Raw genomic sequence first — 26694 nt, 5'->3', positions numbered from 1 at the left:
AGTAGGGATGAAATCCCATTGCAAAAGTTGATGAGCACATTTAGACAATGCGTTTTCATGCGAATCAGCCATAAATGCCTTAAACTCAGATCTAAGTGATCGTGATGCTCCGACAAAGTTAGTCCCATTGTCGGAATAGATATTTTTCGGACATCCTCGCCTGGCGATAAATCTGGAAAATGCCGCGAGAAGGGACTGGGGGCTTTTGGCTTCCAAATGTATGGCTTTCGTAGTAAAGCAGACCTAGAGACAGACATAACCTTTCGAAATTCGACACCCTCTACCTCTATAACTTTTTATGTCGAATAGTCCTGCAAAATCTACACCGGAATTAGTAAATGTTCGGGAAAATGTGATACGTTCCTTGGGAAGGTTACCCATAAGTTGGGTTTGTACACGTTTTTTATATATTTTGCAGACCTTACAATTGTGAATGATGGATTTTATCATATTTTTAAGCCTGGAAATCCAGTATTGGGTCGTAATAAGCCTAAGCATTAGTTGATTTTCTCCACGTAAAGAAATTTCATGGATAAACTGAACTAAAAGGCAAGAAAATTTGCATGTGTAAGGTAGGATTATTGGATGGCGTTCATTGTATGGTAGGTCTAGAGCCGCGCGGATGCGACCACCAGTCCTTATAATGCTATACTTGTCTAAGAAAAAGTCAAGAGTAAGCACTTCGCTTTTACAATCTACTAGCTTGCCTGACTTCAGATTTTTGTATTCTGTGGGATAAAACTGTTGTTGCGACATCTTAACTAAGCGTTGCGTAGCGATTTGGATTTCATCTGATGAAACCAAATACGACGTTTCATTAGAATAATATTTTGTCTATGGATGAGTTCTTCCGAGAAATCTGAAGACATAAGATATCACCCTTAAAATATAATCCGGTTTGGCCGTTACTGCATGTGCTTGCACTCGTTTCTCCCCGATGGTTGTGTTGTAAGTTATATCATGCGTAGGCCATTTTGAGATGTCTTTTTGTAACCAACAAGGTCCCTGCCACCACAAGGAATTGTTAACCTTTTCATGTGCTGCGTGTCCTCTGCTAGCCATGTCGGCTGGGTTTGATCCCGAATCCACATGACGCCAATTATCCTTTTCGGCTTTTTCGAGAATTTTCATGATACGGTGTGCTACGAAAGTTAACCACGAACAAGGGGGCTTTCGTATACAAGCCAATAAAATCGTGGAATCTGTCCATAAATAGGTTTTTGGGTTCCTTAATAGAGATTCCAATCGGGGAAGGAAGATAGTTTTTACAGGAGCTTCTTTAATTTTCGCCAATAGCAAATTGTTTTGAACTTGGTCGTTTGATTCAACGCGGAGGTATATTCCCGCAGCAGACGCTTTCTCCGATGCGTCGCAGAAACCGTGTATTTCCACATTGTTGGTTGGAGAAAAGTGTGTCCAGTGCGGCATCCGAATATTATCAATTTCGGGATAGGTAGGTAAGTTGAACTGGCCGGTCCATGAGGACCTCACATAGACTGATTGAGTCCGTAGTATTACCAGAAGTTTATTTTGACGACCAAACTGAAAACCCCTATCAAAAACCAGGACCTATGTTACAAAATAACTCTGCCTTTTGGCAAATACTAGAAGCTTCCTAGGGCTTAAGCCACTTGCTGCTTCTAGATCTGGCAGCTGTATCACTCCTAATAGCTGGAGTCTTAGCCTGGCGAGTGCAGGACACGAGCACGGAACGTGCTCGATCGTTTCCTCCTCCAACCCGCACTTCCTACATCTGCTATCAATGAACAAGCCTAATTTAAAGCCATGTGACGCTAGAAGACAGTGTCCAGTCAGAATACCCGTCATGAGTCTACAGTCCTCTCTTTTTAATGATAGAAGCAACTGTGTTAATCTAAGGTTGTAAGACCTACACATAATCTTCGACACTTTACAGCCCCGCGCTTGAACCCACGCCCTTCCCGCTTGGTCGATAATGTGCACCTCTCGCCTTCGCTTAATCTCGCCCAATCTAATTGGGACATCTATGGAGCATGCTTCAAGGGATGCGCCATTTTTAGCTAGTTCGTCCGCTTTTTCATTCCCATCTATTCCCATATGCCCTGGGACCCAATATAGATGTATGCCTCTCCCTGTCCCGATTCTCTCCAGAGACTGCTTACACTCTATCACGCATTTAGATGCTGTGCTATGCGAGATTATTGCCTTAATTGCTGCTTGACTGTCAATATAAAAGTTAACACGGTTGCAGCTTAAGCTATTCTCTTCCAGAGTTTCTACTGCTTTGGTTACGGCTAATATTTCCGCTTGGAAAACGCTACAGTAATCCGGCAGCCTGTAGGATCTGCTTCTTTCAGGATCAGCGCAGTATACCGCAGACCCTACTCCTTCCACTATTTTGGAACGATCGGTGTACACATGTATCACCTCGTCCGCCATTTGCGCACCCTTGCGCCAACCGTCCATCTCTATTGTGGCCTTAAGATCTCCCTCGAAGCGCAGATAGGGAATCATGTAGTCTGTTCGTCTTGTGATTGATGACGCTATACTACTATGGCCATATGGTCGGCGATCAAGCTGCCCCGAAGCACCGAGCTTGGTTGCGGTCGTTAACGCTTTGTTCTTTGCTACCAGGTCTACAGGTGGGATATGCAGAATGTCATACAGTGCAGCCGGGATAATTTTCCATAAAAATTTTCCAACGTTCCGTGAAAGTTGGCGATACTTCTTCATCCCACTTTGTGCCTTCGAGCCAAATGTTTTGCATAATGATTTTGGCTACGATAACTATTGGAGCAAGCCATCCTAACGGGTCGAAAAGTTTTGCAATTGCTGATAAATCGTTCTTTTAGTCAAAATCTCATAACTTTCTATGGGCTTTGCGATGAAGTAAAATTCATCCTTATGTGCATTCCACCTGATTTCTAGTGCGTTCACTGAACTTGCGTCTTCGAATTCCAGGAAATTATTGTTAAGGAGATGTTGCTTAGGGATATCCTTTAGTATTTGGTCGGAATTGGCTGTCCATTTTCTTAATGGAAAGCCGGCTGATTGCATTGCCTGTTTATTCCATTGCTCAACGGCCACCACTACGAGGTCCTCAGTAGTGTAATTAGGAAGCATATATGAATGCAGCTGTTTCCTTACCATTACTACAGCTCGCACCCGTCTTTCGGTTTGAACATGGTAAACGCCAAATCCGCGCGCTAAGTCCAGAAACCTTTCCTCCCGATGAGAGCCACGGCTCCTGGATCAGCGCCACGTCAAACGAACCCCCCTCAAGGTTTAGGAGGAGTTCGCTCAACGCCACTTCACTATGTTGGAGGTTTTTCTGTAGGACTCGCAGCACCATTGGTCTGTTTGTCCCCCTTCAGCACCTTCGTCGTGACGTCGTCGTCCTCCCCTTGCCCTTCTGGTTTAGAGTGTTCGAAGGCCCCTTCAGCCTCTTGTAGATGTGCTGGGTGTTCCTCTGTGCGACTCACAGCACCATTTGGCTGTTGGTCCTCTTCTAACACCTTCCCTATGACGTCGGCTACCTCCACCTGTCTTTTTTCCCTTAGGCTTTTGAGGTCCTTTTCGACTTCGCCCACTTCTAGCGTGTTAGGATTTTTATCCTCGGGACTTCTTTTCCTTAGTCGCATAAAAATTTTTCCTGTACCAAAAGGCATTTTTCCAGGCTGCGTGTACAATATATCCTCCGCCTGCTTGTTTATTTGGAAGATATAGAACTGACCTTCCTCCGTAGGCCGAGATACAGTAAGTACCTTCCAATCTGTGTCGTTATGTTCGGATTCTTATTCTGCAGAAGTCGCAGTGTATCCTCCGACTTCATCACGCATTTGCGGGGATTTGTGCTTTATCCACCACCTCAAACCGCGCGTTCGCGCCTTGCCTTTGGAGGTTTGGAACCACTTCCTTCAGCCACCGCAAGCTCGCGTTGTTGCCGCACGCTATCATCTTCACACCATTATAGTAGTTGCTACCTCGCTATTGGGGCCCATCTGCCTTACAGCTTTGGGCCTACTTGCCTTGTCTATGCGACTGCCCTGCCTCGCGGCTGTGGGACTGGGTCCTTTCTGCCTCCTGAAAGCAGGCTTGTCGCCTTCCGCCGAACGTTGCCTCTTATTCTGCCATTCGACGCTTCTTCCTCCTCGTACCTGTTGCAGAACAGAGAGTTTCTCGCGGCAAACCTTTTGAACTGCCTTCGACCTATTTCTACCGCCTCAAGGGCCCATTCCAAGCGCTCGATCTCCACTTCTGTTGGGTCGACCACTGCTCCCAGGCATTGGACAATTCTTAATACTGCACGGTACTGCGAGATACGTCTTTTACTTCCTCAACTCCGAACCCTTCTCCACTCTTCTCCTCCGTTTTCATTTGTGTGCTTTTCCAACACGAAGTTCATTGAATCAGCACTACTCTCGCTCCCCGAGTCCGACGCACCGCTTAATGCGTATTTGTCGTCTTTGGCTTGCGACTCAGTCCTCCTCTTATCATCCTTCTTATTAAAAGTAGGTAATGAGTCATTCATCTTGGTCGTACGACCACCTGCCCAGCAAGGTGGGCTCAGCGGTCCAGCAGCGCCCCTTACTGTAGTAAGGCCATCAATACTTCCCGAGGTGGCCCGGTATCGGGAAGGGTCCATTCGAATACAGCCGAATTTATCCCGTGGCTGCAAATCATCCAAAAGGCACGGTCCGCATAACACCCTGGATTAGGGGGTTGGCAGTCCCTGGTCACCGACATCCCGCCGCCCTCCTATGAGGCGAAACGGTTCACTTCATTCAGAAGGAATGGGCTCGAAATTGATCCATTTAAAAGTTTTGTCATAAATATCACACCAAGCATTTCCCTTCGACTAGCAAGAGTTGGAAGATTGATAAGCTTTAATCGATTAGTATAAGGTGGAAGATTAGTTAAAGAGTCCCATTGGAAATTTCTTAAGGCAAATAGTAAAAATTGTTTTTGTATTGATTCGAGACTGTCTGCATGGACTTGATAACGCGGATTCCAAATTATCGAGCCGTATTCTAATATTGGCCTAACTAATGTTGTAAAAAGTGCTTTAGTTATGTAAGGGTCGTTAAATTCTTTTGACCACCGTTTAACAAATGCAAAAACACCTTTGCCTTTATTCACTGTAGCATTAATATGAAGATTGAAACTAAGTTTGGAATCCATCATGACTCCCAAGTCAATAAAATTATTTACAGTTTCTAGACTATAGTTGTTAATTGTATATGAAGCTGGTGGCGAAACTCTCCGAGAAAAATACATGAATTTACATTTTTTGAGATTGAGCGGCATATAATTTACATTGCACCAGGTAACCAAGTGATTTAAATCCATTTGAAGCAAGGAATGTTCCTCAACCGAGGCACATGATTTGAAAAGTTTTACATCGTCTGCGTACATCAAGATTTTTGAGTATTTAATTGTACCAGATATATCGTTTATGAACAACAAGAACAGAATCGGACCAAGATGGCTGCCCTGAGGAACACCAGAAGAAACATTGATGACCCCAGAAAGTGTATTTTTAAAGATTACTTTTTGCGTACGATAACCAAGATACGAAGAAATCCAACATATAAGACGGGGTTGAAAACCGAGTTGACTGAGCTTATGAATAAGTAATGGGTGTGATACTTTGTCGAAAGCTTTACTGAAATCGGTGTAAATTACATCAGTGTGAAGGCCTTTTCTAAATCCATTAGAAACGTGGGTGGTAAATTCTAGTAAATTGGTGATAGGTGATTTGCCCTTACAGAACCCATGCTGCGAGCTTGCAATTATGGGGGAAATAGGGAATGTTAGGTGGTGGGTAACAATAGCCTCAAATAACTTTGGGATAGCGGATAACTTTGCTATGCCCCGGTAGTTTTCTATTGAAGACCTGCTTCCATTTTTATGAAGCGGAATAAGAAAAGATTCCTTCCATATTGTTGGGAAAACGCCATAAATTAAAGATAAATTAAATAAATCTGTTAGCGGCTGATAGATGTTTGCGGCACATTTTTTAAGAAAGTGTGTCGGGATCCTGTCGGGGCCGTATTAATATGATACTTTTAAAGTTTTTAAATAAGATAATACATCTTCTGAAGATATAAATGGAGCTCTGATTGAATAACATGAATCAATATGGTATGGGTATTCATTAGGTGGAACGTTGGTCTCAATAGAGTAATTTGATTTCTAACGATAGTTATAGTGTTTTTATTTTCGCGGAGGACTATAAGTCCTGACCGCATCGATTGCGATTATGTCCGGAACTGACTTCTTCTAATTTGTCTCCTTTAGTTGAAGCTGCTGTTTTGCATTAGAATTGCATTGGTGATACTTTCATTGTTTTCGAACTACTTAATATTAACATAAATTGCATTAGTGATCACCTGATTATTGTTTTCGAACTAACTCATTCTCTATTCACTTGTTTTTGGGCCGAACCTAGTGGGTCATTGCTCCTTTCGGTACCGAAAAATCATATGATATCAGCCTATAGTTCGAATACACACCTAACCAAACACATGCATACTTGTCAGTCTTATTTCGTCTCTCACTGTTCCTTGTTGCAAGTGCCAATATGTTTAGCAGCATGTCTTAATGTTGCTATGGATGAGACGGCGTATGTTCAGAAAATAAAGCATCTCGAAATAGTGTAACGAATGTTAGCAGCACTAAGCGATGCTATCGTCTCTAAGCGATGTTAAGCAGTGACGTGAATTCACATCAATAATTCAATCATTATGTATCTACATAAACGAACAAATAATTGCGTCTACACATATGTACGTATACGAGCAGCGGAGAACCAATGCACAAACGCATGCATATATCTTATCTGAGTTGTCACAAGAGAGGGCAATAATTTGTGCAAGTATTACTCAAATGAGAATTTATAAACGTAGATGTGGCTGGCGATTTTGTAGCTGAAACTAACTAGTAAGTTCTGGAATGGAAAAGCCTGGAAGTATGCAATGAGAAATCAAAAAGTATAAAAGGCGCGACAGTAGAGGCGAAGGGAGAGTTTCATTTGAGCTATCAATCTGTTTGGTTGTTAAGCAAGCTAGTTGCAAAGTATAAGTGTTATTGTGAAGTACTTTAATAAAGGCCATTTTTCCATTATTCAATATTGGAGTCATTTATTCAACAGTTTAGTGATTCGAACTTAGCAGAAGGGCAAATAAGAGGATTTGCAAGTAAAATCGTTACAATTGGTGTCAGAAGAGGAATTGTTGAATAAGTTCCAGAGGACAACAAAGATATGGCAAAGTTCAATGAATTGAAGATCCAGCAACTGAAGAAGGAGTTGGAGAGCCGTGGATTGAATACAACCGGCCATAAACTCGAACTTCAGGCAAGACTATGAGAGGCAATGGAAGCAGAAGGAATTAACGTGGAAGAGTATGCCTTTCATCTTGATGGCGAGGAGACAACAACAAAAATTGAGGAGAAAAACGAAACACCGCAGACAATGGTGAGCACAATATTAGCTGCAATATCTGCTCAAACAACGACAGTGTCATCTCAACTGGCAGAACAGGAGACACGTTTAACATCCAAACTGGAATCACAGGAGACACGTTTAACATCCCAACTGGAATCACAGGAGACACGTATTATATCCAAGATGGAAACTCAACTGGCAGAACAGGATACTTATATGGTATCCCAAATGGAATCACAGGAGACACGTATATCCGAAATGTCGTCACAAATAACATCCAGGATTGAACCACAGGAGGCACGTATATCTGAAATGTCGGCACAAATAGCATCCAGGATTGAAGCACAGGAGGCACATATATCCGAAATGTCAGGGCAAATTTCAGCACAGGTATCATCGCAGATCTCTGTACCACTGGAAGCCCGTATGGACGAAAAAATAATGCAGTTTGAGAACAAAATCGAGGCTGAGGTAGATGCTTTAAAAGGTCCTATAGAGGAGCTGCAACTAAATCGCCCAGTTATTTCAGCAAGCAATACGAAGGTAAAAACACCATCCTTTGACAGTTCTGTTCCTTTCCAGGTCTTTAAGCTACAGTTTGAGAAGACCGCAGCAGTGAACAACTGGAATGTGGAAGATAAAGTTACCGCACTCTTCGGGGCATTGAAAGGACCAGCTGCCGAAATCTTACAGACTATTCCAGAGTACGAACGGAACAGTTATGACGCATTGATGGCTGCTGTAGAACAGCGATACGGAAGCGAACACTGGAAACAGATATTTCAAATAGAATTGCAAAACCGTTACCAAAAAGCTAATGAGACTTTGGAAGAGTTTGCTTCGGATGTTGAAAGGTTGGCTCATTTGGCAAATGCGGACGCACCCGTGGAATACACTGAAAGGGTAAAAATCCAGAGCTTTATAAATGACATACGGGACGTCGAAACAAAGCGAGCTACATACGCAAACCCAAAGCCAACATTCGCAGAAACGGTGTCACAAGCTCTGATTCAGGAAACAGCGGCGCTTCTGTGTAAGCCAGTTTTCAAAGCACGCCGTATGGAAGTAGAAAGGTCAGAGTGGGTAGACGCAATATTGGAGGCACTGAAGGGATCGCAAAAGCGGAGTGAAAAAGTTATCAAATGCTTCAAATGCGGGAAGTCCGGTCACATTGCACGTCATTGCGATCTTGGTCCTAATAGTTCCAACAATGTGGGTGGCCGTAAACGCAAAGCTGGAGGAGATGAGCAAGAGCGAGTAAGAGTTAGAGATCGAGAGCTAGATCCAGCTATTGAATGCCCTGTGATATCTGTGTCGCAAATTGGAAGGAAATCAAGCAGTCTTACCGTCAGAGGGAATGTGGCTGGCAAGGAGCGTGTACTGACTGTAGATACGGGCGCATCTCATTCCTTGATTCGATCTGATTTAGTCAACAGGAGAGTAAAACCGTTACCTGGAGCAAGGTTGCGTACGGTCACAGGCGAGTATAACCAAGTCCAGGGAGAAGTGATATGTGAAGTCCTAATTGGGAAGGTCATGGTTCTACACAAATTCGTTGTGGCGGAGATCGTTGATGAAGTCATATTGGGAGTGGACTTCTTTGTTGACCATGACATCAAGATCGATATGCAGAGAAGGGTGATGCGTTATGAGAACCAGGATATACCACTTAACTTCAAGTTGGAGAAAGGGTTCAGTAGTAATCGAGTAATGGTGGAGTAGACTCGACAAAGGCCACGAAAGTCAAAAGGAAAGGTTGATGGATCGAATGGGCCAAATAAAACGAAATTAAAAGTACCTGCGAGAAAAAGGCCGGCATCGACAAACCCTAATGGACGCACTAAAACGACTGAAAGAATTATTCAGAAAGAATGCAAGGGTGGTTTCAAGCCAGCGCGCACTACTGTTGTGAAACGTCCAGACGATAATGATGATGCAAAGTCAATCCGTCAAGTGCAAGCTCTGCGAAGAATTTCATTGGCCAAACAACAGAGTGCGAGGGAACGATCAAGAATAATGAGTAGTAAGATGAAACGCAGGTACAATGAGAACAAAAATTCTGAAGGTTTCTTGGAGGGAGATTTGGTACTGTTATACAACCCTCACCGGCGAAAAGGTGTTCCATCCAAGATTCGGTGCAGTTGGAAAGGCCCGTACAAAGTTGTGAAGATCAGTGATACCATCTACCGCATACAAACCACTGGGAAACCACGGAGTAGAAGAGTGGTACATTTGGAAAGGCTTTCAACGTTTAGATCGAGAGATTTATCTGATCGGGACGATCAAGTATTACTCAAATGAGAAGTTATAAACGTAGATGTGGCTGGCGATTTTGTAGCTGAAACTAACTAGTAAGTTCTGGAATGGAAAAGCCTGGAAGTATGCAATGAGAAATCAAAAAGTATAAAAGGCGCGACAGTAGATGCGAAGGGAGAGTTTCATTTGAGCTATCAATCTGTTTGGTTGTTAAGCAAGCTAGTTGCAAAGTATAAGTGTTATTGTGAAGTACTTTAATAAAGGCCATTTTTCCATTATTCAATATTGGAGTCATTTATTCAACAGTTTAGTGATTCGAACTTAGCAGAAGGGCAAATAAGAGGATTTGTAAGTAAATTCGTTACAATTTGAAGGGCAAATAAGAGGATTTGGAAGTAAATTCTTTACAATACACCATTCGACTAGGCTATTCAGATTCGATGGTAGATTTGATCTATCCACAGGTGAGCGGATAGCCATAAGAAGTTTGACATCGTCAGCGTACATTAGCGGCTTGCAGTACTTCAAAACATTTGGCTGCCTTGAGGAACACCAGAAGTAACATTTATAGATTCTGGCCTACAGTTATTAAATATAACTGTTTGTTTTCTATCCATCATGTATGAAGATATCCAAGATAGAAACAAAGGCGGGAAGCCAAAACGATCGAGTTTGAACAGAAGAAGTGAATGGGAAACTTTATCAAAAGCTTCCCTAAAATCAGTATAAATGACATCAATTTCGCTATTAACCTTAAATCCGTTCAGCACATGGAGTTGTGAACTCAAGCAAGTTAGTCACGGTAGATTTACCCGAGCGAAAACCATGTTGAGATAAGTCAATGATTGAGGATACCCTATGATCTAGTCAGGGCCGTAGAGAGAAAATCCGGGCCCGGGACTAAACAATTTACGGGAAGAAATCCACTAATACATTTGATTAATTTAAATTAATGACGTCTCATTCATGAATCATTATTGATGGATTACATCAAACAAATTTTTGCCACATCAACTAAATGATTTTTCGACTAAGAGCTGAAAATAAAATTAACACAGAATATTTACTATTTATACTATTTTATTGTAAAGTAGAAATAAAATTCTCTTTTAACAGCGAAATATTATTTCAAATAATCTTTTCTAGTCATTTGGAAATATTTTAATACATTTCTGATAAATATAGTGATGATTATAAATTTTAATTTTTCAATATAGAAAGTTCGGATATCAAAGAGTGTATTTTCTTGCTTTTTTCACTGAAAAATTTTTTATAATAATATCAAAATTTAACTGTCTTGCCAAAACGGACTCAACACAAAGCGTGGCATGTCCCGAAACTCGCTCTTGAGATGAACACGATCTATGAAAGTTTTTGATTCTTGAAAGGACGCTAAAGAAGCGTCCTGCTCAAGCTACAGTGACAGGTATAGTGAAAAAGATAAAGTAAAGCAACACAAATGTTGGGGAAAATTGTATACAGGTTTTGAACATATTCGTCGCGCGCTTGCCAGAAGCATGAATGTGCAAAAATGAAAATGATGGGAAATCGAGTTTCAAAGTTTATTGCTCCCTCAAAATTATAGGAATTAGTTTCTAGTGTAAAAATGTACTTATATATTATACTCACACTATGCTCTTTCAACTGAGATAATTGTTCAGCTCGCATCCCTTCTATTCTCCGAGATTTAGTATATTCATTTTTCTGGCACAACAAAAATTTAAAAAGCTGATCTAATGTTTTGTTAACACATCTATACAAAAAAATTTAAATTAGTCAGATCACGTAATGCGGCTTTAAATGAGAAAATTTAGTAACAATTTTTACTCACATTACTCCCGGGTTTCCGGTTCCTCCGACCACTGGCCAGCTGTCGGGGATTCGTAGACCTTTAAAGTTTTCGAATTTTTATATGGACATGGGTATTCCTAAATTTCCTTTTTAAAACCTTTTAATATTATAGATCTGTATTTTAACAATTTTTTTTTTGTTGTTTTTTTTGTTAATTATTTGTTATTTGACTTTCTTAAACTCACTTTCCACAACCTAGCTACCCTACATGAAAGTAAACTTATAACTTATCGGATATATATTTATTTTTTATTAGTTTCACGAATTCTCTTAGTCTGACAATGAGTCATCCTTTCGCATTTTTTCCGTCTGCTATGATATTTTGATGTTTTACGTTTTTACTGGTTATTTAAGTTGGCAAGTTTTGATCTTTAATTGGCGGTGCATTTTGTCCTTCTAGTTTTTGGCCAATTCAATGTAACTTTCCTTCTTACTGTACTTCATGGTAAACAGTTTTATTAGTTTTATTAAGCTTTCTGTGTTTAAGACCACTCCAAAAAATTGATTTATTTATTTTCATAACTATTTCATCATTTCAGTGTACTTTTGGCAGGATACATATTTTCTTTGAACTGTCACATCGACAATCTTTAAACTTTTCACTAGCCCTAACAGACTTCCGTCGCAATTAAAAGCGAAACTTCCAATTTTGGTATGCCACACACACAAGTTCGTTTAAATGTAATTTTTTTACATCTTTCAACCCGTTGGCAAATTATCACTGCTTCTCGAAAAAATGTTTCTTTGCTTTCGCTGGAAAGAAGCACCGTTTCCACAATTCTCACCAGTCACATTATAAATATATATATATATATATGTATATTCGGATGATATTTGAAATATCTTTGGTGAAACAAGATTTATAAAATCAATAACGAAATTAGATATTTCGCTGTGGACTCAAAGTCATCACACATTTTGGAGGCAGACTCTGAGTCCTACACAACTTTTTCTCTATAAACATCATATTTCCGACACTGCACTTCATAAAAAAAATTATTATATTGATTTAAAGTTTATAATTTCGCCGACGAGAATAAACAGTTTTACTGGCTATCCCGAATTTATTCACATTTCCGACAAAACATTTAAAGCAGTTTATATTTCTTTATAGTTTTCACTTTATTTCTAACGATAGTTAGAGTATTTTTATTTTAGCGGAGGACTATAAGGCCTGACCGTATCGATTGCGATTATGTCCGGAACTGACTTCTTCTAATTTGTCTCCTTTAGTTGAAGCTGCTGTTTTGCATTAGAATTGAATTGGTGATATTTTCATTGTTTTCGAACTACTTAATATTAACATAAATTGCATTAGTGATCACCTGATTATTGTTTTCGAACTAACTCATTCTCTATTCACTTGTTTTTGGGCCGAACCTAGTGGGCCATTGCTCCTTTCGGTACCGAAAAATCATGCGATATCAGCCTATAGTTCGAATACACACCTAACCAAACACATGCATACTTGTCAGTCTTATTTCGTCTCTCACTGTTCCTTGTTGCAAGTGCCAATATGTTTAGCAGCATGTCTTAATGTTGCTATGGATGAGACGGCGTATGTTAACAACAGTGATGGCGCTCTTAACTTGTATCTGTGCATGTTTGTTTCGGCGGGATGTTAACTCGCCCTCTCAGTCTGGTAACGAGGGTTCCAGATTATCGAAGCGTATTCTAATATTGGCCGCACCTAAGATATAAAGAGAGTCTTAGTAATATATGGATCATCGAATTCTTTAGACCATTGTTTGACGATCCCCAAAGATCATTTGGCTCTGTTCACGCAACATTCTGTGTGCAATTTAAAGTCAAGGTTAAGGTCCATTGTAACGCCAAGGTCTACAAAGCTAATGACTTGGTTAATTGTGTAATCATCAATCATGTACTCGTAGGATTAGTATCATTTCCTTTTAAAGCACATGAACTTGCACTTCGGCAGGTTTAGTGACATTATATTTACACTACACCATTCGACTAGGCTATTCAGATCCGATTGTAGAATTGATCTATCCACAGGTGAGCGGATAGGCATAAGAAGTTTGACATCATCAGCGTACATTAGCGGCTTGCAGTACTTCAAAACATTTGGAAGGTCGTTAATGAACAGGAGAAACAGCACTGGACCAAGGTGGCTGCTTTGAGGAACACCAGAAGTAAAATTTATAGATTCTGACCTACAGTTATTAAATGTAACTGTTTGTTTTCTATCCATCATTTATGAAGATATCCAAGATATCGTTGAGGTTAGGTTAGGTGGAACTGGACGGTCCATTCCGACCTAACATAGACTGAACGAGTCCGTGGTGTTACCAGAAGCTTATTTAAGGAACAAGCTGAAAAACCCTATCAAAAACCAGGGCTTATATTATAAAATAACTTCGTCCCCTTGGCAAATACTATGAGCTTTCTAGGACATATGCCACTTGCTGCTTCTAGATCTGATAGCTGCATCACTCCAAATAGCTGAAGTCCTAGCCTCGCAAGCGCGGGGCACGAGCACAAAACGTGCTCGATCGTTTCCTCCTCCAACCCGCACTTCCTACACCTGCTGTCACTAACCAAGCCTAATTTAAAGGCATGTGACGCCAAAAGGCAGTGTCCAGTCAGATTACCCGTAATCAATATACAGTTCTCTCTTTTTAATGTAAGACGCAACTTTGTTAGTCTAAGGTTGTGAGACCTTCACATAATCTTCGAGACTTTTCAACCCCGCGCTTGGACCCACGCCTATCTTAATCTCTATCGCATTCTCTTAATCTCGCACAATCTAATTGGGACGTCTACGGAAAAAGCACTTCAATACCTAGTTCATCCGCTTTTTCGTTACCATCTATTCCCATATGCCCTGGGACCCAATGTAGATGGATTCCTTTTTCCGTCCCGATTCTTTCCACGGATTGCTTACATTCTCACACACTTTTAAACGCTGTATTATTCCCTTCCGGTGTTTCTACTGCTTAAGTCAAGGCTAACAGTGATCTCGCAGCTTGTAGGATCTGTTTATTTCCGTAGCAGCACAGTATACCGCACCATTTCTTCCATTACTTGCGCCAGCCATCCACCCCTATTGTGGCTTTAAGAGCCCCCTCGAAGCGCAGATATATTGGTGGTGCTATAATACTATGGTCGTATGGTCTGCGTACAAGCTGCCCGAGGCACCGAGCCTCGTTGCTACCAGGTCTATAGGTAGAATGTGCATAATGGCACACAGTACAGCCGTAATGTTTAAGCATTGATAGCCTGCATACCCCCTATAATTTTTTGGGATAGGTTCTTTTTTGTGTGGCTGTCCACCAAACAAGAACTCCAATCGCTGCAAATACCCAATGAGAAAGAGAGGGCGGTAAACCCCGAGTACACCCCCGCATGCTTTTACATGCATAAAGTGCCGCCGAGGCCTTCTTCACCTTCTCCTCCACGTTGAGCATATTGTCTAGTATGATTCTTAGATATTTTATGCAAGGTTTCTCCTGTAGGGTAACCCCTCCTAACTTAGGCCTGGTCCAATTTGGGACTTTGTACCTCTTAGTAAACAAGACCATATCCGTCTTCTATGAGTTGGCTGTCATCCCGATGCCCAGGTATAAATATCCCGAAGCGCCCGATCATCAAAGAGCTAATCGTTTGAAGGCACTTTCCACTTGTGAATATTGTAACGTCATCTGCGTAAGCCGTAAGTTTTAAGGGTCCCTCATCGAACCACCTGAGCAGTTGATTGATAACCAGCGTCCAAAGCAGAAACATCGTGCCCCTGTCCACTGATTTCGTGGCCTCATACAATCTCTATTGTGAGGTAATCTTCCTGCAATTTAACATCCATCTGGATATGGCTGGATGTACTTTAACGTAGCTAAGACCTTCCTTGATTGCCCCTTTAAGAACATTGTTCAAAGTCCCTAAAATATCCAAAGAGACTCCTGTATTACAGAGCTTTCTCTATGTTTATTACCACCCTAGGCAGTGCAGTGTCTACCGACATACCTTTGGTGTTGTGTTGTGGTGAGTAGTTTTTCATCCACATTGGACTTTATGTACACATGTAACAACCTCTCAAAGGTTTTGAGCAGATATGATGTTAAGCTAATGGGCCTGTTGTCTTTGGGATTCAAGAGACTGAACTTCCCGGCCTTTTGTAGGAAAGCTACACGAGTAGTTCTCTAGGAGTGCGGTCCATGATTCATTCTTTTGCAACCATCGAATATTATTTAAAGCCATTCCGCGACCATTCTAATTGAAATTTGTAGCATGGCTGGGAATATACCATCTAGGCCCGGCCATTTAAACTTAGGAAACGTCTTCACCGCCCATTCGATCTTGGTATCGGTCACCAAGCCCGGCACTATCCACTGCGTGATCGAAGTACGGGTGCTGTCCGCTGGCTCTTCTGAATCATCTCCCGATGTGAAATGTATTTCGAAAAGCACCTCAAGGAATCCTCACTATTGCGTGACCATTCCCCGTTCTCTTTCTTTATTAGTCCCTGGACTATGTTTTTCCTTGCTAGGACTTTTTTCAACCGTGCTGTTTCGCTGGAGCACTCTATGTCCACACAGAAATTCCATGAGACTCTCTTTGCACTAGAAATTTCACGCTTGTAGATTATTAATATGTCCCTATACTCGTCATGGCACGCTTCCGCGGTTTTTACTAGCTTAAACATTTCTTTCACCTTTCCTCTAAGAAGACTCAGCTCATTCATCCACCATGGCGGCTTTGCTTTTATTCTGAATCTTCTTAGAGGGCAAGCTCTGTTATACGCAGCCATAAGTGTCCTTGTAAGGAAATAATTGGGCACCTCCAGTTCCTCCCCATTGGCAAGCTCGTTGTGTTGTCCCAGTTTTGTTTATACATGTTGCTGAAATTTCGTCCAGTTCGTTAACCTATGGTTTCTAAAGGTTCCTCTATTCTCTACCCTCTTTAGGGGGATGCTAAAGCTGATATACACATGGTCGGTGAAGGATGGCCTAGCAAGAACCATCCAACTATGCCTTGATATATCACGTTCATAACTCAATGTAATATCAAGAACATTGCTGGATGTTGGACCAACGTATGTAGGGACACTTCCCCTGTTGGCACGTTGTAAATTGGTTTGCAGGATATAACAAAATGGAGATTCGCCTCTCTCATTCGTATCTTCTCCTCCGCACGCATTGTAGTGCGCAATTTCATTCCCGCCCTACGCCCTGTACTAGCCTCTTGCACTACGCCGTGGAATCTCCGCAGTATGGGCCATATAGCTGTATGCCAAGATAAATGCCTGCTTATTCTTCTGCTCAACGGACACCACTGCGAGGCCCTCAGTAGTGTAATTAGGCAGTATATATGAATGCAGCTGTTTCCTTGCCATGACTGCAGCTCACACCCTTCCTTCCGTGTGCACTATTGGGCCAACGCCTTCGTCGTGACGTCTTCGTCCTACTCTCGCCCTATTGGTTTCAGGCTTTCGAGGCATTTCCCACTTCCTGCAAATTACTATTTTTTCCTCTTCTTCTTTTCCCGGGTGGTAGAGCTGTGCTGGCTGTTTCTGTGCCACTCGAAACACTGTTTGACTGTAGGTCCTCTTCTTACACCTTCGTGGTGACGCCCGCATCCTCATCCTGTCCCTTTTCTTTAAGTCTTTTGATATTATTTTCGGTCTCGCCCACTTCTAGGATGTTAGGATTGTTATCCTCGGGACTTCTTTTCCTGAGCCGCATGAATATTTTGGCAAGCTGCATCTACAATATGCTTGTTTATTTGGAAGATGTAGAACTGACCTTCCTCCGTAGGCCTAGAAACAGTAAGTACCTTCCAATCCTGTGTCGGTTTATTCTGCTTCTGCAGAAGTCGCAGCGTATCCTCCGACTTCATCATCCATACTTAAACTTTTGGTACCGTGGGGATTTGCGCTTTATTCACCACCTCAAACCGCGAATTCGTGTCTTGGAGGTTTAGAACCACTTTCTCCAGCCACCGCAAGCTCGCGATGTTGTCGCACTCTATTACCTTCACACCAAGAGTGTTTACAGTGCTTATGTTAAAATTTGAATATCAAAGTTCAACAAGATTGCGTCTTTGTTTAAAGACACGTTTTTCGTTTCTTTTAGTCTATTTATTAAAGGAAGTACTTAAAAATTATTTATCTTTTTTTATTTTCTCCTTGCTGGATTGTCAAGGTGAACTGAACTAAGGTTTCATGTTTGTAGCTCAGTCAGTAATAACCAGTGTTGCCATTGTCAGCTGTTACTCCATTTTCAAGTGCAAGTCAGCCGATAATACCTTTCAAAGTTGCTAGCACTACTGTCGCCACAAAGCGAGCAGAACTCGCTAATGCGCTCTACGTAGCTTCACACACAGCTGTTCGTTCTGCCGATCATTTATCAATAATTCAAAGGAACTCATTGTACGATAGTGCAATAGCAACAGAAATAAAATTGGCTCGATCAAAGTGCAGTGATTTAATTAGAAATGTGCTGTACCCATATTTTAAAAAGCGGTTAATATCCGACATAGATAACAATCCATTTAGCTTAATTATAGTTGAGTCCACATACATAAGCGTTAATAAGTACCTCGGAATAGTAATAAGATACTATATTTGCAATAGTAAATCAATTGTCAATCAGCTATCGAGGATTGCACGGCAAAGGGATTGACTGCTTCAATTTTAAGAACATTGAATGAATTTGGGTTGGCTGTTAAACATTTGAGGGGCTTACGAACAGACAATGCTAGCGTTATGGTAGGCAAAAATCGAGGCGTAGTAACTTTATTAAAGCAACATCAACCTAAAATCATTTTAGTTCCGTGTGTCTGCCATTCGATTCAATTGGCTGTTTCATCTGCTTCGAAGCTACTTCCGAATGAAGTTGAATTTTTGGTTGCAGAAACATATATTTGATTTTCTAAGTCCGCAGGTATACAAAATAGCTATGCAATACTATATGCTGACATAAACGAAGGACTCGAGCCTTGCAAATTGTAAGGGCATGATCAACTCGGTGGTTGTCCATCGAAGTAGCCGTAAAAATAGTGGCGAATCAATCGCTGTAATTGAAAACCCACTTTGGTATCTGTCACGGATTCATGCCATAAAGCAAAGCTTTTGTCAAATCTTCTCACGGACGATAATTTGGCTTATTTATTTTTCCTAAGCCCCATATTAAAAGAGGTCTAAACCGCCTCTGAGAGCAACTCGCCGGATCCCTTAATATGTTTAGTGATCTCAAGTATCTGCTTTCAACCCTCTTTTCACTTGTAACATTTCACTCAGACACTTTTGATCAAGTGTCTTCTCCTTTAACGCCGTTATTGGTTCCTGTGCCCAATTTTCATTACTCCTTTGAGAACTTTTTAAAACCCAAAGTTAATGATACAAATTCGCAAAAAATTAAAGGAGAAAACTGCCGTAGTTTCATTATAAAATCAATAGAGCAACTACGGCAACGTCTGCCTAGTTACATATATAGAAACTTTAAAAGATATACAATTTTTCTCTATTGAAAAGGCACTGAGTGCTGTCAAACCACTTATTATACTCAGCTGAGCAGAGCTCACAGAGTATATTAACTTTGTTCGCATAACGGCAATCCGTCACGGCATAAACTAATCGAGATAGATATATCAAAATGATCTGGGCGAAAAAAGAAATTTATTTAGCCATGTCCGTCCGTCCGTAAACACGATAACTTGAGTAAATTTTGAGGTATCTTGATGAAATTTGGTACGTACATTCCTGGGCACTCATCTCAGATCGCAATTTAAAATTAACGAAATCGGATTATAACCACGCCCACTTTTTCGATATCGAAATTTCGAAAAATTCATAAAAAGTGATAATTTATTACCAAAGACGGATAAAGCGATGAATCATGGTAAGTGGTTTGATCTTATGACGTAGAATAGAAAATTAGTAAAGTTTTGGACAATGCGCGTGGCACGCCCACTTTTGAAAGAAGGTGACTTGAAAGTTTTGCAAGCCGTAATTTGGCAGTCGTTGAAGATAACACGATGAAATTTGGCAAAAACGTTACTACTATTACTATATAAGTGCTTAATAAAAATTAGCAAAATCGGATGAAGAACACGCCCACTTTAAAAAAAAAAATTTTTTTTAGTCAAATTTTAACAAAAAATTTATTATCTTTACAGTATATAAGTAAATTATGTCAAAATTCAACTCCCGTAATTATATGGTGCGACCAAATACAAAAATAAAAGAAAATTTCAAAATGGGCATGGCTCCGCCCTTTTTCATTTAATTTGTCTAGAATGCGTTTAATGCCATAAGTCGAACAAAAATTAACCAATGCTTGTGAAATTGGGTAGGAGCATAGATTATATGACGATAATTGTTTCCTGTGAAAATGGGCGAAATCGGTTGAAGTCACGCCCATACACAGTCGACCGCCTGTCCTTCCGCTCGGCAGTTAACACGATAACTTTAGCAAAAATCGATATAACTTTACTAAACTTAGTTCACGTACTTATCTGAACTCACTTTATCTTGGCATAAAAAATGGCCGAAATCCGACTATGACCACGCCCACTTTTTCGATATCGAAAATTACGAAAAATTTAAAAAAAAAAAATGGCATAATTCTATACCAAATATGAAAAAAAGGGATGAAACAAAACAAAATAAAACTTTAGAACTTTAGAAAAAACTTTGTAAAATGGGTGTGACCCCTCCCATATTAAGTAGAATAAAATGAAAAATGTCTGCAGGGCGAAATCAAAAGCCCTTGGAATCTTGGCAGGAATGATATTCGTGGTATTACATACATATATAAATAAATTAGCGGTACCCGACAGATGATATTGTCGGTCACCCTGGTCCACATTTTGGTCGACATCTCGAAAACGCCTTCACATGTACAACTAAGGGTCACTCCCTCTTAAAACCCTCATTAATACCTTTAATTTGATATCCCTATCGTACAAACACATACTAGAGTCACCCCTGGTCCACCTTTATGGCGATATCTCGAAAAGGCGTCCACCTATGGAAAGAACTAAGGCCCACTTCCATTTAAAATACGCATTAACAATTTTCATTTGATACCCATATCGTACAAACACATTCTAGAGTCACCCCTGGTCCACCTTTATGGGTTTATCTCGAAAAGGCGTCCACCTATAGAACTAAGGCCCACCCTTTAAAAATACTCATTAACACCTTTCATTTGATACCCAAATCGTACAAACAAATTCTAGAGTCACCCCTGTTCCACCTTTATGGCGATATTCCGAAATGGCGTCCACCTAGAGAACTATGGCCCACTCCATTTTAAAATACTCTTTAATACATTCCATTTGATACCAATGTCATACAAACACATTCCAGGGTTACCCTACGTTAATTTTCCTACATGGTGATTTTCCTTTATTTTGTTTACAAAGCTCTCAGCTGAGTATGTAATGTTCGGTTACACCCGAACTTAGCCTTCTTTACTTGTTTTCGATAGCTTCACACAAGAAAAATGCAGATATTCAAATAATGAAATAAATAACATTGAAATGAAGTGTAAAAAATTGCATCTACATGAATGGGACAACGTAGGTTGGGCAGAGGTTCGATAGTATAAAAAGCAGCGTAACAGGTTACATTTAAAAATGTTAAATTAAATTTTATATGTAAGGTACGGACTAAGGAAAGAAACTAAGTGCTGCCATGATTTTATCACAACAAACGATTTCATTGAACTAAGGAACAAATCAGATATTCATTCCAATTCATTAGGTGATGAAAAATCCTATAATATCGAAATATTTTAAGTCTTTAGTATATATTTATCTCACACAAACTACCTTTTATATGTATATCCTGTTGCTAACAGTGAAATTGTTGTAGCAGTAGTAGAGGAGTGGTCAAATGATTTACTTTAAAAAATTCGTATAAAACACAGATTGCATCTGTAAATTATATTTGGAGTAAAAATTAATTTACAATTTTTACAAGATGTATAAAATGTTAAAATTCTAAGATTTTGATTAAAATTTAATATAATGATGAAAAGTGGCCAAACATTTTTTAGCTTTTTATACTCAGCTGAGCAGAGCTCACAGAGTATATTAACTTTGTTCGCATAACGGTAATCCGTAACGGCATAAACTAATCGAGATAGATATAGACTTCTATATATCAAAATGATCTGGGTGAAAAAAGAAATTCATTTATCCATGTCCGTCCGTCCGTCCGTCTGTCCGCCCGCCTGTAAACACGATAACTTGAGTAAATTTTGAGGTATCTTGATGAAATTTGGTATGTAGGTTCCCGGGAGCTCTTAGATCGCTATTTAAAATGAACGAACTCGGACTATAACCACGCCCACTGTTTCGTTATCGAAAATTTCGAAAAACCGAAAAATTGCGATAATTCATTACCAAAGACGGGTAAGGCGATGAAACTTGGTACGTGCGTTGACCTTATGACGCAAAACAGAAAATTAGTAAATTTTTGGACAATGGGCGTGGCACCGTCCACTTTTAAAAGAAGGTAATTTAAAAGTTTTGCAAGCTGTAAGTCGTTGAAGATATCATGATGAAATTTGGCAGGCACGTTGCTCCTATTACTATATGTGCGCTAAATAAAAATTAGCAAAATCGGATAACGAACACGCCCACTTTAAAAAAAAAAAATTTTTTAAGTCAAATTTTTTAACAAAAAATTTAAATTCTTTACAGTATATAAGTAAATTATGCCAACATTCAACTTCAGTAATGATATGGTGCAACCAAATACAAAAATAAAACAAAATTTCAAAATGGGCGTGGCTCCGCCCTTTTTCATTTAATTCGTCTAGAATACTTTTAAGGCCATACGTCGAACTAATATTTACCAATGTTGTTGTTGTTGTTGTAGCGATTAGGTTACTCCCCGAAGGCTTTGGGGAGTGTTATCGATGTGATGGTCCTTTGTCGGATACAGATCCGATTCGCTCCGGTAACACAGCACCATTAAGGTGCTGGCCCGACCATCTCAGGAACGATTTATATGGCCACATTGAACCTTTAGGCCATCCCTCCATCCCCACCTCCAAGTTCCATGAGGAGCTTGGGGTCGCCAGAGCCTCGTCTGTTAGTGAAACGGGATTCGCCGCTCGAAGGTGAGGTTGACAATTGGGTTGGAGAAGCTATATATTGCGCTACACAACCCCTTGAATCCCGCAATCCTTGTGAAATTTGGTGTGTGCACAGATTCTATGACGATAACTGCTTTCTGTGAAAATGGGCGAAATCGATTGAAGCCACACCCAGTTTTCATACACAGTCGACCGTCTGTCCTTCCGCTCGGCCGTTAACACGATAACTTGAGCAAAAATCGATATATCTTAACTAAACTTAGTTCCCCTACTTATCTGAACTCACTTTATCTTTGTATAAAATATGGCCGAAATCCGACTATGACAACGCCCACTTTTGCGATATCGAAAATTACGAAAAATGAAAACAATTCCATAATTCTGTACCAAATATGAAAAAAGAGATGAAACATGGTAATGGGATTGGTTTATTGACGCAAAATGTAACTTTAGAAAAAATTTGTAAAATGGGTGTGACACCTATCATATCAATTAGAAGAAAATGAAAAAGTTCTGCTGGGCGAAATCAAAAGCCCTTGGAATCTTGGCAGGAATACTGTTCGTGGTCTTCATATATAAATAAATTAGCGATACCCGACAGATGATGTTCGGGGTCACCCTGATCCACATTTCGGTCGATATCTCGAAAACGCCTTCACGTATACAACTTTTAAAACCCTCATTAGTACCTTTAATTTGGTGCCCATATCGTACAAACACATTATAAAGTCACCCCTGGTTCACCTATATGACGTTATCTCTAAAAGTCGTCCACCTATAGAACTAAGGCCCACTGCCTTTTAAATAATCATTAGCACCTTTCATTTGTAACCCATATCGTCCAAACACATTCTAAAGTCACCCCTGGTCCACCCTTATTGCGATATCTCACAAAGGCGTCCACCTATAGAACTAAGGCTCACCACGTTTTAAATAATCATTTCCACCTTTTATTTGATACCCATATCGTACAACACACATTCTATAGTCACTCCTGGTCCACCTTTATGGCGATATCCTGAAATTCCGTCCACCTATAGAACTATGGCGCACTCCCTTTTAAAATACTCTTTAATACCTTCCATTTGAAACCAATGTCATACAAACACATTCCAGGGTTACCCTAGGTTCATTTTGCTATATGGTTATTTTCCGTTATTTTGTCTCCAAAGCTCTCAGTTGAGTATGTAATGTTCGGTTACACCCGAACTTAGTCTTCCTTACTTGTTTTTTTAACTTAAAAAATTTGTTTTTAGCTTTTTTTTGTCCATTCAGCTTCTTTTCTGAAAAAGTTCTGGCAACACTGGTAGTAACCTATAAATCGAACGCAAGATTCTAGAATTGTAAATGGACTTTTTAATACCTCTAACTATCTCTATCCCTGTCTTTGGGTTATTGGAAAGTTCCTTAAAACTCCAAAGGAAAACTTCGAAGATCCCACATAAAAAAATAAATGTAAGGCGCGATAAATTTTTCCTACAAATTTACGGGACGGTACCTACTTGTGTTATGCCGACTCCGAACGGCATCTGCAAGGCAGATGTGTTTTCACTGAGAGCTTTTCATGGCAGAAATACACTCGGAGTGCTTGCCAAACACTGCAGAGGGGCGACCTCGCTTAGAAAAATTTTCTTCTAATTTTAAAAACTTGTTTTCTAAAATTTTGATGTTTCTTTGCCCGGGGCGTGAACCGGGATCTTCGGTGTGGCAAGCGGAGCACGCTACCACCACACCATGGCGGCCTACATAGCGAAATTTTTATGTGATATTGCATAGTCATGAGGTTATGAAGTATGTTCTTAGTTTCAAGAATATAGCTCTATAATAGAGTCCAAATCATCGTTTAAAGTTTCACATCTTTGAGTTATCGGAAAGTACTTTAAAACTCGAAAGCAAAATATCCAAGTTCGAACATTTCTTAGAATGTTCACAGTCCCTGGACCACCTATCAACATTTTTCCCCCTCACGTTAAATTGTAATCGGTTTATGTAAAGGATTGGAAATCTCCAATCAACACTAAATGAAAAAAATTTTTACTTGGATAATTAAATAACTAACTTGTTTTACAGAGGGCCATATATAAGCATTTTCCCAAAAAAAAAAATTCTCTTTGTTTTCTCCAGAAAATTAGGTGGAGTATTTAGAGGGACAGCAAATTTTTGACGGAATTATGTATATGTATGTGAAACTGCTCTAGGTGGCATTGGAAAATCTCTTGTTGTTTTTATAGCATAAGAGGTTACTAAATTTTTATTTTTTAAATCGTTGTAAAAAAGATTTTTGCATAAGTGAGCAATGTTTGGTTTTTGGGAAAGGTTAAGGCCATGAGAATTTTTCGCAAATTTGCAGAAAAAACTGCTAAGTACAACAAACAATAGTTCTACAAAAAATTTCGAATCTTTTGCTTAAAGTAAAAGTTCTACGATTTATTCACAACAAAAATGGTAAAAATATCTTAAGCCGTTCAGAAGTTATGACCAATAAAAAAAAATATAATACCACCCTAAATTCGCAATTTTTTTGCAAAGTGTGCAACTTTTAAAAACAAAGTATAGGGAAAATGCTAAAATTCGACCCTCTACCAAACAAGGTAACTATTTTAGTTACCCAAGTATAATTATTTTATTTGGCCGCTTTGAAAATTGTGTTCCTACTATCTTTTATTTAAACCATATCCCGAAGCACAAACATATATGTACAAATGCTTACTAACATTTATTTTTTTTTATCTGGGTATGAGGCATAATTGCATATTAAACTTGTTAAACTTCGTATAACTACATGGAATTTGTTGCACAAACTGCATATGTAGTTATGTACATTGGTATAAATGAGGTGACAAAAGTCACTTTTCCATAACTTTCACAATTCAAACTACATGATTCGTAAATATTCATTTTTGAGTTACATCCTTAAAAATGGTTATTATTGATATATATATATATATATATTCTATTATTTTATATATCTTCACCTTCAATAAAATTTTTATAAAGACTGTCAACAACTTTTTCACTGAATTCGAAGTTTATGTAAACGCGAACCGATAAATAGCCACATACAAGCTGTTGCAGACCTAAATTCCAGGAATCGACTATTATAAAGAACCTAAGCAAACTTGTTTTACCAGCAGAAAACGACGATCATCATCGAATAGGTTGGCCAGCTTAGTATTTCGTTCAACATCTCGGTGGAAAGATGTGTATCAGTGTTATGAGAGTTGGCAGCGCTAAACAGACGTCCCCTAAATTTTAAGTTAAATGCTTGGTGCGAGTTTGCCTAGAGTATAGTAATTATGTACAAAAATTAATATTCACCTAGAATTTCCAGCACTGCTTCAATTTAGAAACGTGCGGGTTGATTACGCTGTCTAGATGGTTTGTTTGAAAATAACAGAAAAAAAGTTGAAATATCATAACTAAAAATTTTTGGATGTTTATTCAAATTAATTAAAACGAATTTTATTTTTAGTTTTAATTTTATAAAATTTTTTTTTATTTTTATTTTTCATCGGCATATTGTGCCTAAGTTTCACTAAACTAAGTCGTTTCACTAAAACTAACTTAAACTAAATTTCTTGGCAGCATTATGCGCTTATTGGTTACGGCTAAATAAAAGACTATAGTTGGGTCGTTTCGTTCTGAACTTGTTTAATTGACCGGGTCTCTCAACTGAACAAGTGAACTAGATCTTCGATTTCGGTTCTTTTTGTTCCTTTAGTTCGTTTTATCTAATGTTATTCTTTCTCTCTTTTCGTGCGCGAACATTGTAAATTCATACATACATACGCAGAAATTCACAGTGAGCACGAATGTCGATGATGCCACTTACACTAAAGTATGTGTGATCATCTTTGTGTGTGGCACTGCTACAACAATATATGTATGGACTATTTATGAAAAACATGTTTTGTAAGAAACTTATTATTACATTTATTAAACTTGAAAAGTTCATATTTACAATTTGTGTCTGTACCCTTTCAATTTCCTGGATCTTTCCGAAATTTGTAACTGTTTTTGAAGTTAATTATACATATATATATATTAACTTATTATTCATTACTCATTTAAATATACCTACACAAAGCATTGCAG

At 39.4% G+C, this 26694-nt stretch overlaps 1 protein-coding gene across 5 annotated transcripts in view; it reads right to left on the bottom strand.

Annotated features, from left to right (window-relative positions):
• The window catches only part of haf (leucine-rich repeat and fibronectin type-III domain-containing protein hattifattener), a 589440-nt gene extending 563722 nt beyond the window's left edge, over positions 1-25718 (bottom strand). For all 5 annotated transcript variants that reach the window (XR_010949699.1, XM_067766431.1, XM_067766435.1 and 2 more), the window contains exons 1-3: positions 25575-25718; positions 11514-11737; positions 11312-11435 (exon numbers count right to left, since the gene is read on the bottom strand). Coding sequence is in view for 4 of the 5 variants with exons in the window: in XM_067766431.1 (XP_067622532.1) it covers positions 11312-11350 (39 nt within the window). In the remaining variant the exon portion in view is untranslated. The remainder of the gene's footprint in view (positions 1-11311; positions 11436-11513; positions 11738-25574) is intronic.
• Positions 25719-26694: the final 976 nt, after the last annotated feature.

Source organism: Eurosta solidaginis, chromosome 2 (genome assembly GCF_040869045.1).
Source record: "Eurosta solidaginis isolate ZX-2024a chromosome 2, ASM4086904v1, whole genome shotgun sequence".
In the NCBI taxonomy this organism is placed as follows: domain Eukaryota; kingdom Metazoa; phylum Arthropoda; class Insecta; order Diptera; family Tephritidae; genus Eurosta; species Eurosta solidaginis.
The sequence above is the reverse complement of the archived record's forward strand: the minus strand, read 5'-3'. Positions and strand labels throughout refer to the sequence as shown.